This window comes from Onychomys torridus, chromosome 14 (assembly GCF_903995425.1).
Source record: "Onychomys torridus chromosome 14, mOncTor1.1, whole genome shotgun sequence".
NCBI lineage: Eukaryota > Metazoa > Chordata > Mammalia > Rodentia > Cricetidae > Onychomys > Onychomys torridus.
Window position 1 is genome coordinate 4,900,976 of NC_050456.1, and position 13,657 is coordinate 4,914,632.

At 43.1% G+C, this 13,657-nt stretch overlaps 1 protein-coding gene across 2 annotated transcripts in view; it reads right to left on the reverse strand.

The window, feature by feature from the left end:
• Positions 1-12,894, reverse strand: part of Ahr (aryl hydrocarbon receptor) — a 40,864-nt gene extending 27,970 nt beyond the window's left edge. For both annotated transcript variants that reach the window (XM_036206574.1, XM_036206573.1), the window contains exons 1-2: positions 12,405-12,894; positions 153-340 (exon numbers count right to left, since the gene is read on the reverse strand). In XM_036206574.1, coding sequence (XP_036062467.1) covers positions 153-340; positions 12,405-12,466 — 250 coding nt within the window. In that variant the 5' untranslated portion in view covers positions 12,467-12,894. The remainder of the gene's footprint in view (positions 1-152; positions 341-12,404) is intronic.
• Positions 12,895-13,657: the final 763 nt, after the last annotated feature.

The window sequence follows — 13,657 nt, forward strand, 5'->3', positions numbered from 1 at the left end:
CAAATTTAGCTTTGTCACTCAATTATTTTTTATGACAACAAATGAAACATTTTCACTCGTGGATACTTTTTACAGTCATCGACATTAAAAGAAACACGTTTAACATTAGCATGTTACAAGTTATTGCTGGAAAAGTCAACCTGCTCTCTCACCATCAAAGAAGCTCTTGGCCCTCAGGTAGCTGACGCTGAGCCTAAGAACTGAGAGTTTGTCCAGCTTATTAATAACATCTTGTGGGAAGGGCAGCAGGCTGGCCAGGCGGTCCAACTCTGTGTTCAGCCGGTCTCTGTGTCGCTTAGAAGGATTGGACTTGATTCCTTCAGCAGGAACTGGCTTTACTCTGAAAAACAAGGCATCACAAAAGCCTTTAGAAAACACAGCAAAATGTCTCCTTAGACACCTCTCTAGTAGAATGAACTTTAAAGATCTATTTCAAGTTTGCAAAGATCATGTCCAAATCTTCCTTTCATATTTTAATTAAGAAAACCAGAGGAAGGGACCCTTCATTGGTGTGTCATTAAAATCTTACAGACTCATGGGGAAATGTGAAATACATCTTACAAAAATGCTTACTCACTTCACATATATGTAGTGTAGTAACCGCCAATGAACAAGTCTACTAGATTTTTTCTCCTCAAAAACAGTAGTTAGTCATTGCCAAACGAATGGAAATTTCTTTACTGCAGTGTATTGAAATCACACTTCTGCAGTCTTCCAGATAAGCAGCCTAGCACTGCTTCTGAGGATGGCAGAAAAGCCAGAAACAGAAGGACCGGCTGCTTCCTGTACACATCCCACTCAAAAACGCTTCCCCCACCCTTCTGGAGCCTGAATATGGCCCACTACCTAACTAATATGGCCCTTAAATACAAACAAGAATAAATCTGAATTCAGGTATTCGTGTTTGTTACATGTCAAATATTCTACTTTCATGGCTAGGCTAAATCTATATAATGATTAGCTTTTATGGTTTGCATCTCAATTAAAAAGCCAACGAGTCCCTGACAATGTAGTATGATGTTCCTTTTAGAGAGATTTTAAAAATAAAAATAAAAATAAAAAATAAAACAAAAAACAAAGAAAAAAGATAAACACGGGTAGGAGATGAACCTGAGTTTTACAGAAAGGCCTAATCTTAGATTTCAAAGTGAAAATTATTAATTTACAGTCAACTGACAGATCAGCAGACACCCATGCTAAAACAGAGATGATATTAAATGGACTGGTTTGGTGGGAAAACGTGCCCACCACCAAGCGTGTGGAACAGAGTTCAATTTCCAGGATCCACACAGTGGAAAAAGGTGAGGGACTCCCTATGCTGTTCTGATATCCACAGGCATACACCATGGCCTGCATGTACACACACACACACACACACACACACACACACACACACACACACATTTTAAAAAGAAACCAAATAAAATTAGAAAATAAAATAAAATTTTAGACCACATTTCTACACCTTTCAATAAGATCCGTATAACAAAGCCACTTAGATACAACAAATGAAATTAATGTCATACAAAGCAGAAATTGAATGGGCAGAATAGCACTGATTTGATTGAAAAGGCATTTTTAGATCATTTTTATCTTCAATGATGTAAGTGGAAAAGAAATATTTCATATACAATGATGATGAAAGTTCAGAATTTTAATATGCTTTTTACACTTCTCTAGAAAATTTCTTTCTTATATTAGAATTCATACTATTTCTGAAAAAAAAAGAGTAAAGAGGTATACAGATAAAAATCAATACTTTCTTTAAAGTATTTGTATAATTCTTTATTAAACAGAAATTGGTGACTGCTTCCCTATTTCTTTCTTCCAGTCATATGCATATAATCAAATTCAAGTTATGGCTAACTACCATATTTCTCAGTTAACGAGCCAAATTTCAATCTGTATTCATAATGTGTATCTACCTCATTCTGTAATTCTCTCTCTAGTGGTTAAAGTGCCATTATTTATTTAGTTATGTCCTATCCTGGACAATCCAGAAAGATACTCGTCTACTATATTAAAAGCTATGTGGAAGCTCCATAAAATGTAGAACTGCTTGAAAAGGGATCATTCATTCACACACAATGGGACCTGACCCAGACCTCAGGTGAGGCTGAGGTGACATGTGAAGCCAGGTCAGGAGGAGGAAAACAGGGGGTGCGGGGGAGATGGCTGAGGCCACATTCTTTCAAGAAACACTGAATACCTACCTTGTACAGATGCTGACGACTTAGATGTGAAATTAGCACACAAAACCTTTCCTTCATTCTTGTGTTGCAGTTGGGGGACAGGGAACTAAACCAATGCCCACATATACAATGTTTGCATCTGGTGTTTGTTTAAAGCAAAGGAAGGAAGGAGCAGTCTCCACTGTGCTGATTGTCACAGATAGGGAAGTCTGTCTGACGTTTCAGTACAGACATTTCAGAGATGAAGGAGGGCTTCACGTGGCTGAAAATGGAGGAAGCAACAAGCTTCTTCAAAGCCATGGTAGAAAACTGAATTCTGACATCTGGAGTTATTTAAGCTCTGAACTGGGATCTACCCTATCGGTTCTGAGTTTTGACAAGCTGCCCCTGGTCATACAGAATATGGACAGCAAGCAGGGCAGGGCTCCCTTAAGTTCCAATTCCATCCTGAGAAACTTCTTTCTAAACACAGATCTAACACTGCTTCTCTGTTCTAACTTTTAGTAGCACTGGGCCCCCGGTTAACAGAGAGCCCTTGGCGATCTTTTAGCTTGTCTCTGCCCCGTTGTCTCTGCTTTATCTGGCCACAGTCTCCTTACACCATTATACTCCAGAACTAAGAAGTCCCTACAGCTATCAGCAAGTACTCTGGTGCTTTCATGCACATCCTTGTTCTGACTCACTCCCTTCAAGACTACAATGGAAGACTTTTAAGAAGCCTTTGATGACCTGCCTTGCAATGGACTGCTATCCTAGCACCTATCTGCTGAACCTTTCCCAAAATTATCAGGTAACATTCCATTAAGGAATACGCCATATAAATAACTGCATGTGTGTTGAAAGTCTATATTCAGTCTGGTCATGCACCCTTAATTGCTTTGCAGTAACAACCATGAAACAATCAGAAGAATGATATAAACAGTCGCTAGATCCCTGAGATGACATAGAGAAGTAACAGTACCCCAGAGCCACAGCCCATGCAGTACCTTGTGATGGCTCCTTGCAGTCATTAATCCTGTACTAGATTCTGAGACTGTTTCTTTACACAAATCAAAAGCATCTACCACTTAATGCATTACCATGTACCTTAGGTAATGTTTAACATGGGACCAAATTCCCTAAACTGTAAAAGTTAGAATTAAATCAAACAGCATATGCTTGTTCATATATTGCTCTTACTGTGAAAACACAATCATTTCTATATTCTCAGTGCTCAGCATAGTACTTGATACAGACTGGACTCCTAAGGAATCTTTGCTAGCTAAAAGTGTTCAGAGAAGTAATTAGAGTCTGACCCCAGGCTGTGATTAGAGGAGTGAGGAGTACCTAAAGAGAGATTTAAGCCAGATTCAAATATTGGCCAATTAAGCCAAACAGATACACAATGGAAGGGTAAGGAAAACAGAATGAAGCGTGACTGTAAACAACTCTAAGACTTGCAGGCTAGAAACAGAACTGATTGCTAGTGGGAGGTGTCCTGAACAAAATGGCGGCTTGAACAATACTGACATTTAGGTATGGAGCTAAGGAAGAGATGGGCAAAGAGAACAGGAGAAGAGACAGAAAAAGACAAGATTAGCATATTTGGAGGTCCCAGCACAAAGTTAAATGCACAGAAAGGTCTAGAAAGTTTGAGTGAAGAAGGGGACCCTCGACTCAGTAATTCAACTCTATGGTATGTCTCCCCAGGATTTGAAGCTCCTGAACTATCAGGCAGATGAAGCAATACATTTGGCTTAGTTTTCCTCTGATAATGAGATCTACTAAAATTATTTTATAAAGATATTTTATTCATTTTCATATATATGGAAGACACCCAGAATAACATAGAGAGGCAGTAGTCCTGTAACAGCAGCACAGACCTGGGGTATGCTAGTATATTTACTCTTCTGTGATCTTTAAGTCTATACTGCCATGCTTGCCAACCGTTAGATATTTAAATCAAAGCTGTTCCACACAAGAGAATAACCTGTAAGCTTGGATTAAGGAGAAATGGAGTTCAGACATGTGACAGAAAGACTACAAGATGCTGATGAGGCAAAGACACAATTCATAATTTGTTTAAAGATTAACCTTGGTATCTGGTGCTGTGTTTTAATGCCAGACTGTCTACAATCGCTAAGGACTTACCAATCTAATATACATCTGTTAGGCTCAACGTGGAGAAAAATGAACAATCCGATTTATTCATAAGTCAATGTTATTGGAGGTGCTTAGCAGCGATGCAAACATATGGCTTCAGAAATCCTAGACAAGGTGGCATCTTCTAACACCATTCTAGATTCCAGCTCACTCTCTTGGCTTTTTCTTCCGAGTCTTGATCTACTCCTACTGCCTCAGTCAGTAGACTAGGACTTGCACATCTCTAAGACTCGTCCTGTTTCATACTTCCTGGAACCTGGGCTCCCTGTCTCATTATCTGGTAGGGTGCTACTCTCTACCCAGGAAATCTGAAGTATTTCTCAATAAACCTCTCTACCATACTAGCTACACCCAACTATTCTCTTTTCTCACTAGCATAATTATGATAAAAGTTCAGATAATAGCAAATACTTCCAAAAATATAAAGAAATCCGCAACATTCATGCATAAATACACTAAAACCATTGAGTTGTACAATTAAAACAGAAGTATTTCCATACCTGAAAGAGCCATAAACATTTATTTTAAAGCAAATTTTACTTAGAAATGTATTAAACATGCTTTTGGCTTTAGAATGTATAATGTCTATTGATTTACATAGTCAATCATTTACATATTGGTTAGCATTGATGCTCGAACTTCTACTTCCTTAATCTTCCTTAAAGATTTTACTTTATCCTTTCACACAGACTAAGATTACTGTTATTACAGTTACTTTTATGGCCTCTATACAAAACCACAATCGTCTCTTTTTGATTAGATTTAAGACCTGCCCCATGAGATGGAACCCATATCTGACACTGTCAATGAGCCCAAGAACCCGTGGCTGGATAGGTCACGGGTCCTAGGGGAGAACCTACTACTATAAGTCTGCTCAATGGACACAGCAATAACATGACTCCTATGATTTAGTGCCACACCCACAGATTAGAGCATTGCTCAACTCCCTTCAGAGAAGCTTTTTGTTTTAGTAGATAGCCATTAGCAGACACCCACAACTAGCAAACATGTAGAAGATAAAGAAAAAGAGGATAAAAAACATGCTCAACCCTAACTCAGAGGTTTATATCTCACCCTTCCCCACAATGCTCAAGGATCTACATGGAAGAAGGGGCAGAACTATCCTAAGAGCCAAAGGTGGTGAGTGACATCAGGGTAGAGAACACATCAACCCCACAGAGACTGTGACAATTTACAAGGCCTATAAAAGCTCAAGCCAGACAAAACCTCAGCAGGAAGGAGAGGAGGCCAGCCTGAAGTCCCCTGAGAAGCTATTGTTATCCGATTGCTGCTTGGAGAAAAAAGTCAAGTTTTCTACAAAGGAGTGACACACACCCAGAGTAGTTGGCCCAAACAATAGATGAGATGGGTTTTAAGGTGTAGACAGAGGGGATGAGGAGAGTTGGGTGGGTAGAGAGGTGGGGAGTGTCTGGGAAAGAGTTGGGGAGGGGGTGAATATGATCAAAATACATTGTATCAAATTCTTAGAGAAAAACATTTTTTTAAAAAGTGGAAAGCAAGTGAACAAGATCCCTGACTCTGGCTTCCAAGTGCCCGCACACCCACGCACAGAGAGAGAGAGAAGGAGGGAGAGGGAGGGAGGGAGAGGGAGGGAGGGAGGGAGGGAGGGGGGGGAGGGAGAGAGAGAGAGAGAGAGAGAGAGAGAGAGAAGGAGGGAGAGGGAGGGAGGAGGGAGGGAGAGGGAGGGAGGGGGAGGGAGGGAGGGAGGGAGGGAGGGAGAGAGAGAGAGAGAGAGAAGGAGGGAGAGGGAGGGAGGGAGAGGGAGGGAGGGGGAGGGAGGGAGAGGGAGGGGGGGGAGGGAGGGAGGGAGGGAGGGAGAGAGAGAGAGAGAGAGAGAGAGAGAGAGAGAGAGAGAGAGAGAGAAGGGGAACAGTTTCAAGATGAAGAGAATACACCAGCCCTTAACCCCATGCATTCTTCAGTTTGCTCCCCCAGCTGCAGTGCATGGACATTGGTCTCTGAATGAGAATTTCAAATGTGAACTATCATAAACTATGTGCTTAATTCAAAATGACAGGGAGATAGATGGCCCAAATTTCATTGCTAGCCTAGTTCAGCTTGCTGTTTTATTTTCCTATAGGAGACAAAAGGCATCCAAAACCTTCTGAGAAGTCACACTGAGTCAGAATTTGCTGACCACTGTCCTGTTCTCCAGTTGTGCTGGATTCTTTACTTTCCTGTTGGCTTTAGTTAAGGAGAGATTTATGTATAAAAAGCAGGTGCTCACACAAGAAATACATAGGAAAAAAAAAAAAAAAGGAAAATGAGCTGTAGCCTAGAAATGATTCCGCAGGTGATCCTGAGTTCAGGATGAATGCTCTCTCCTCTCTCTCTCAAGCATATGCACATTCTCTTTCAGTATTACCCCTAAAGCCTACATAACAGATCCAATCACCACGACACGACCTGGAAACTGGTAAGTGGCCATCAACTGGTAGCTTAGTAAACCTCCACACTTACTATGTAGGAAGCTCTGGTCCCTGTGAAGACAAATGTAACAGCTCTGCTTTTCCTACCAGGAGCAAACACATTCTACAGCAAGGCAAACAGGTATAATGCATTGCTCAGTGATGCAGATGGTTTAACAGTCAAGAGTTCATAAAGATGCAGGCCTCTAAATCAGGTGTTAACATAAGCAAGACTTCTGGATTCATAATGGCAGAATACAGCAATTTTTGCAACTATCATCCTCCTTCAGAACTAAAGACAAAAAAGGAAAACAAAGGCAGAAACTGTCTCTCATAAACCCAAGACACTGCACACACATGGAAAAGAATTTGATGATGGAAATGGTGAGAATTGCCCATGTATACCAGTGGAGGAAAGCACAATCACAGAACATTACTTATCTCGGCAACAAGGAATTGTCAGACAGTCAAAAAGAGTGGAGTGCCGAAAGCATATTTAATCCCAAACTCCGAGGCCCGGGAAGATAAGGAGAACTCAGGAGAGCTGGGATGCTAAAGTCCTTACGGAAAACATCACAGGCAATGCCCAGCTCACTGGATGCCCAGCCACTGCATGCATGTTACTGACTTCTTAAATGTGCATGCATGTTAGAGGGATTCAGTGCAAATCTGGAGACAGAATGAACTAAGGAGCTGAAGGATATTAGACAAAGTAAGTCAATATGGAAAGAAGAAAATCTGAAACCCACATCCTACTACTGCACACAAGCACAGTCCCAACATGCAGCTCAACCACCCCCATTATTTGCCTATAAACATGGTAATATTTTTAAGTAAAATACACAGATACAGGCATGTTTCATAGACAACCAATGGAGGTAATTCACAATAATCTTATAATTTGACCTAATATCTGAGTGTAACACTTGGGTGTATATTCACCTTTGTGCCCCCAAATTCTACCTGGAGAGGTTTGTCCTATGGCAATAACACATTTATGTAAGAATTTACAAGTATCCAGGATATTCTCTGAAACACCAGTTAAATTACTGAAATGTTAGAAGTGACAGACGTCCCCTATAAGGGCAAATCCTGAAGCCACTCAATAGAACAGCACATGGTTATTAAAAATGCTTTACAGGGAGAGGTATGCAACAGTGCAGGGAGCTGGGGAAGAGTCTAAGAAGAAAAGACACGAATACAAAAGGAAGAGATGAACAAGTGCAGACCAAGTCCTGAAATGGCAGGTAAGTGTTTTCAGCCTCAATGCTATTCAGAAAGATGCAGGGGGTAAGAAGCCATCCCCAGCAGAGACCACCCTTCTCACTGATCCACCTGTTCACCTAGGCTGTCCTGCCTAGTTACCATACATAGAACATTATGTTTTGGAGCCAACAACTAGAAATTTAATGCCCAAAGTCTGGTTTTTCACTTAGTATATGAACCAACTTTGAATGTGAACCTTAGGTCCCAGTGACATGACAGAAATAATGACATTATTTCCATAGTACTACTATAAAAATGAAATTAAACTATATATGGAAATTTCTGTGTTCAATGCTCCTCTCAGAGCATACTGAAAAAAGAATATATTACACTGCTAAGCAAAACAATTATTTTTAAAGAGGTTAGAAGTAGAAGAGTACTGTTAAGATTTGCACAGTGCCCGCTTCTAAGAAAGGTGTTAGCTAAACAGAGGAAGAAGCCTGCACTGAGTTAGTTCACTGCTGGGAATGTAAGAGTCAGCCATGTCTGTAAGCGCCGCCTCAGGCCTGCAACTCCTAGCTAGCAGCACTTAGAGAACAGGCCTTCACTTAGGTCTCCGGCAGCCTTCCAGTTTACCAAGCCTTCTGTTTTCTAGACAGCAGTGGAGGAGACTGTCCTGCTATTCTTTAAAAAACTTGACTGGGAAAGGGAGAGAGAAAGGACTTGGGGGGGGGGGGGGCGCAAGGGGAAAGAACCTGGGATGAGCTGCAGGAGGGGAAAGAATAAGATCACAATATACAATATGCAAAGAAATAACAAACAGACTAACAAACAACCAAGACTCTGAGCCGATTAACAGCAGTAAGAAACTAAGCCTTTTCTAACAGTTTGGATCTGTGGGTGCTTCTGTTCAGTTTGATGTGAGCCCTTGAGCTTAGATCCAGCCACAGGTTAATTAATGTGAGGCATATCCACAGCCTCAACACAGACGCTCTCTGAATAATGTTATTTCAGAGAAAGAGATCTGGAAGGACCTTTAATTTTCGGTGCTCTCTGTAAGGGGGCACCACCACACCATAGTTCTGGGGGAAAGTTAGTATTACATAATATAACAAATTTTCAATGAGGGTTAGCACATAGGTGAGGCCCACAGTGTTTTAACAGAATAAAGGGCTTCCACATTCCTTCAGCATCACCAGCGCACTAGTAAGGTAAAAGCTGTTATTGATGGTGGGACTCTTGAAGGCCAGTCCTGACACCCGACGTTGGCTGTCTTGATTATCACCACTATCGTCTCATCTTCAAATGCAGCTTTTACTTACTGAACACCTATTATTTGCTAACAAGTCTTACTGATGTTCTAGAAACATGATAAGCTAAAATAGCAGTAAGACCATTTCTGTTTTAAAGTTTCAAAAATATATTTAAAGAATAATCATAGCACAGTACGTTTTTCAGCAATCTTCATGAGATGGAAAAACTAAACAAATACACAAAACATTTTTCTTCACAAAGAGAATAAGCAAGAACAGGATTTAAGTGAAAACATTTGTTCAGTTTCTGGAGCTGACTTACTAAGTATGGGACAGCTACTAAGGAAATGTTGCCCAAGATTCTACTGTTGGGGCAGTCTTTGACATTTTGTCCTTGAAGATGAGGAGAAGGGCTAGATGCAAGGCTGCTTCGAGTCCTTTAATTTTCTAACTTTCATTGCACCAAAGAGGAAGGAAAGAATTATTCACAGTCAACTGTGTGCAGGACACTGTGCTGGGATCAAATTGAACACACTTCAAACTTAGTTCCTACTAAAGATAATTGCCATGGTGAGACCAGCCACTAGAGGGAGCTCATTAAGCCTCATTTGAAGACTGAAAACCAGGTTAAAATTAAGTCACCTACTTTACTCCAAATTCTCATGGAACTGTATATTTTAAGGGGCGTTTTTTGAAACCGTAAAATAACGACGTATATGCTCTCTGAGTTAAAAAAAAAAGGGGGGGGGCTATCCTGTAAAGGGTCCAAGTAAATGAGAAGGCACAGTCAACCCAAAGATGTGTTTTCCTTGAAGCTGAGGGGTATTTGGGGCCTCACTGCACACAACCTAGTATTTTAACTTAAAGATTCACATTAAAGTTTAATAACCTAATTGTTAAGCGTGAACTTAGGCTAAGTGCATTATAAAGTTAACTAGTTTCCATCCAGGGGAAAACTAAGAATTTGGACTAGGATAATCTAACTGCCAACACTAAGCTCTTGTACAAAGCAAGTTAGAGAGCCCTTTAAAGTACCTGAAAGGTTACAGTCAATTCACAGTGCTCAGTCAAGATCTGATAAACCGCAGCTACCAACCAGATAAAAATATATAAGTGAGTGGGGACAACAGTTTATTATAAGAAATTACCAAATACAAGTAGATTACAGTGTGAGGGATGTAATAAAAATACTGAGACAATAATAAAAGTTGTATCTTAAAGGGAAGTGTTGTAATGTTAAAAAGGAGGCTCTCGTTATTAACTAGAAACAAAAAACATTAAACGTTATCATGAATAAAAACTAAGATAACAAACTTTGTGTAGAAAGCAGTTTATGTCTGTAAGTGACACAATGAAAATAGGTCACTTAAAGACCCACAAGGAGCTTCACATCTTTATGTTCATCTACATAAAGTCGGAGATACAGCCACTTCACCTCGTGCTGAGTTGGTGGTGCTGTTATGAGTGAAAACAGGGAGCTGCACTTGAAAGCCTCTCAAACTTTAACCATCAGGAACAAAGCCAAATTGAGCAAACACATTTTAACAAAAGAAACCATTCTAGAAAGCAGCAAAGCATTGGAAGCCAGGGTCTTCAGAACTGCTGAGGCAGAAACCTGCTGAGTCGGCAATATTTGCATCCGCTACCCTATTCTGTAAAACTTCCAAATTTGGGCCAAACTATTTACACACAAACATATTCTCTCAATACTAACTTACAAGTCGAGATATTGAGAAGGCCAGGCAAATATCACGACAGGCTCCTAACCTAGCTAAGAACTAGGTCTCAGTTCCTGCAGGTACTAGGCCTGGACCAAACCTCTACCCCCCACTCCCCAAGAGGTGATAAACAAATACGGACAGAGCCTGGGGTTTGTCCAGACTTGCCAGAGAATGGAAACGCTCTAGCCTTAGCCCACCCCTGCAATCCCTAACCTATTAGAAACGTACTAATATGATTGCCAATTGAGTAAATAAATCGTAGATAAAATGACCTAACTGCCCTAGGAACTCCCCTTAGCTGTGCATAAAAGGAGCTTACACACCCCTCTCTGGGTCACGGCCATTTTGTACAGGTGAGAGACCCCACATGCATGTAGTATAAATAAACGCTCTTACTGACTGCATCATGACTAGTGGTCTTTAGGGGACTTCTGGCAGACCCTAACAATATGAGAAACTAGGACAGGTGAAATTCTTAAAGGAAATTAAAATTCATGAATAACCCAACGTCTAAGCTAGTAAGTAGTTGTAAACAATATATAAATCTTAAAATGTTATTTTTCTGGTTCACTTGTGTGATAGATAAGTCAAGTTTTAAGCAAAATGCACATTACAGATTGTCTGGTAGTGTTCCTAAAACTATTTATGAAAAACTGGGCAATGGTAACTTGTAGAAACTCTAAGATAATTGTGAATAAATGCATACAATACAGCCAACTTCTAAATGGAAACCTGTCTCAAGCATGGGTCTCTTTTTCTGGGGAAAATTATTTAGAAGTATTTCCCATCTCACACATCGAAACAAAGTCGAAAGACTGTAATCACCCTGTTAGAATCGGCAAGACTTTTTAAGTTGAGAGGAAATGAATTTCAGGTAGATACTGAGAATAATTTATAAGTCAGTCCAGTTCCCTCCCCCTCCTCTTCTTTTTCTTCTCCTTTTAATTTTATAGGCCCTAAAACCACTCCAAAAGGAGGAAGAAAGCTTCACCAAAGGGTGGCTAAGAATGCCACCAGGACACCTGTCCACTGCACACTCTGCTCCTATACTTAGCGCCGCAAAACTGCTGCCTAGTAAGTAAACGAGATAGCAAAACAGAAAGCTAGTTGTTGAGAGCAGAAAGGAATTCCTTCAGAGGCACAAGACCGCCCTCCTTCAAACCCAGCACCTCACCGCAGCGAGCTGTCTACCAAGGATCCTACATGTCCTCTACAGCTCACCAAGGTGTCGATCTGGAATGGAGAAGGATTTCGAGACAGGCTTAGCTATATAATCCAGAGCGGCACTAGGTAGATCAGACCTGTCAACGAATCAGGGCCAGCGAAGGTCACCGAGCAGCGAGGGTGCGGTGCCCGGAGCGGGGATGGGTTTTACGTGCATGGACTGGACCCGGCTCCCGGTTGGCAGCCCGCGTGGGGACCTCCCGCACCCGCCGAGCGCGCCGGCCCGCTGTCACTCACGTTTTCTGCACCGGCTTGCGCCGCTTGCGGCTGGCATAGGTGATGTTGGCGGTGCTGCTCATGGTGCCCGCGCCCTGCCCGCTCCACCTGCGTCCCGGAGGCGGCGCCCGGCCCGCGCTGCGCCCAGGTGAGCCGCGGCCGCCGAGGGCGGGACCGACCGCGACGCGCAGGTGCGGGCGACCGAGGGGACGCGGGACTGCTGGCCGCGGAGGAGGAGCTCGCACCCCCGCCGCGCCGCGTCCCGGGGGCCCGGAGGCACCGGCCGCGGAGCTCTGGGGCTTCCCGGCTCCCGCCGTGTGCCGCCGCGCCGCGCCGCGCCGCGCAGAGCCCGGCTCCGCTGCCGCCTCCGGATCGGCCCACCAGTCCGTCCGCGCGCTCGCCCCGGGCCGAGCCTCTCCGCAGCACGCGTGCGGCACCGCGCGTCGAGGGGACCGCACACCCTCGCTGCCGCCCGCCGCGGACCGGCTCCTCTGCAGCCGCGACCCTGGGCAGCCCGGCCCCGCCCCTCGGCCCCGCCCCACCTGCTCGGTCCCGCCCCTCGCGGCTCCCAGGGGGGCCCCCACCCTCCTCCCAGCACGTGATGACGCAGGACGCAGTGACTCCCTGCCTTAGACGTCTTCCCCAGGTTCTGGGTTTGGGGCGGAACTCGCCCTGTACCTGTGTTCCAGCCCAGAAGCGGGTGTGAGGCCAGATTATGCCTAGGCAGATTCCCTGTAGCCAGACATCGAGATGTACCAGGCAAAGAGCTTAGCTCCTCCTAGAGCTGAGTCGCCTCATTTTGGAGGAAAGATTACAACAAGCTGGTAGATAAATACTGTGACCAGAGAGCATTCTAATGGAGAAGGCTTCAGAAACGGCCTGCAAAGTCGAGGCCTCTAAGCTCTTTATAGTCCTTCCCTCCCACTTTTACTGTACCTCTACAGCAGACAGTAAAGAATCTTTTCCTCGAAAGTAGCATAGGCATGCTGAGGCATTGGAGGATGGGCACTAAGTCTGGTGATCGATGGGGCTTTTGTTGGTAGGCCGGTGGAGCTGGGGAGAAAAACTGGAGAGGATATGCAGGATTTCTAGGGGAAAAAATCATAAAGCCTTGATGAAGGATGTGAGTTTCAATCTGTAGGCGATGGAAGGCTTTAGAGGTTTAATGTGGAAGATGATGTTCCTGCTGTCTCAGGAAAGTCCCTGTAGGAAACTGAACATTCTGTTACTGGGGAGCAAAATGGACGAAGAAAGAGTTGTTGGAAAATTGATGA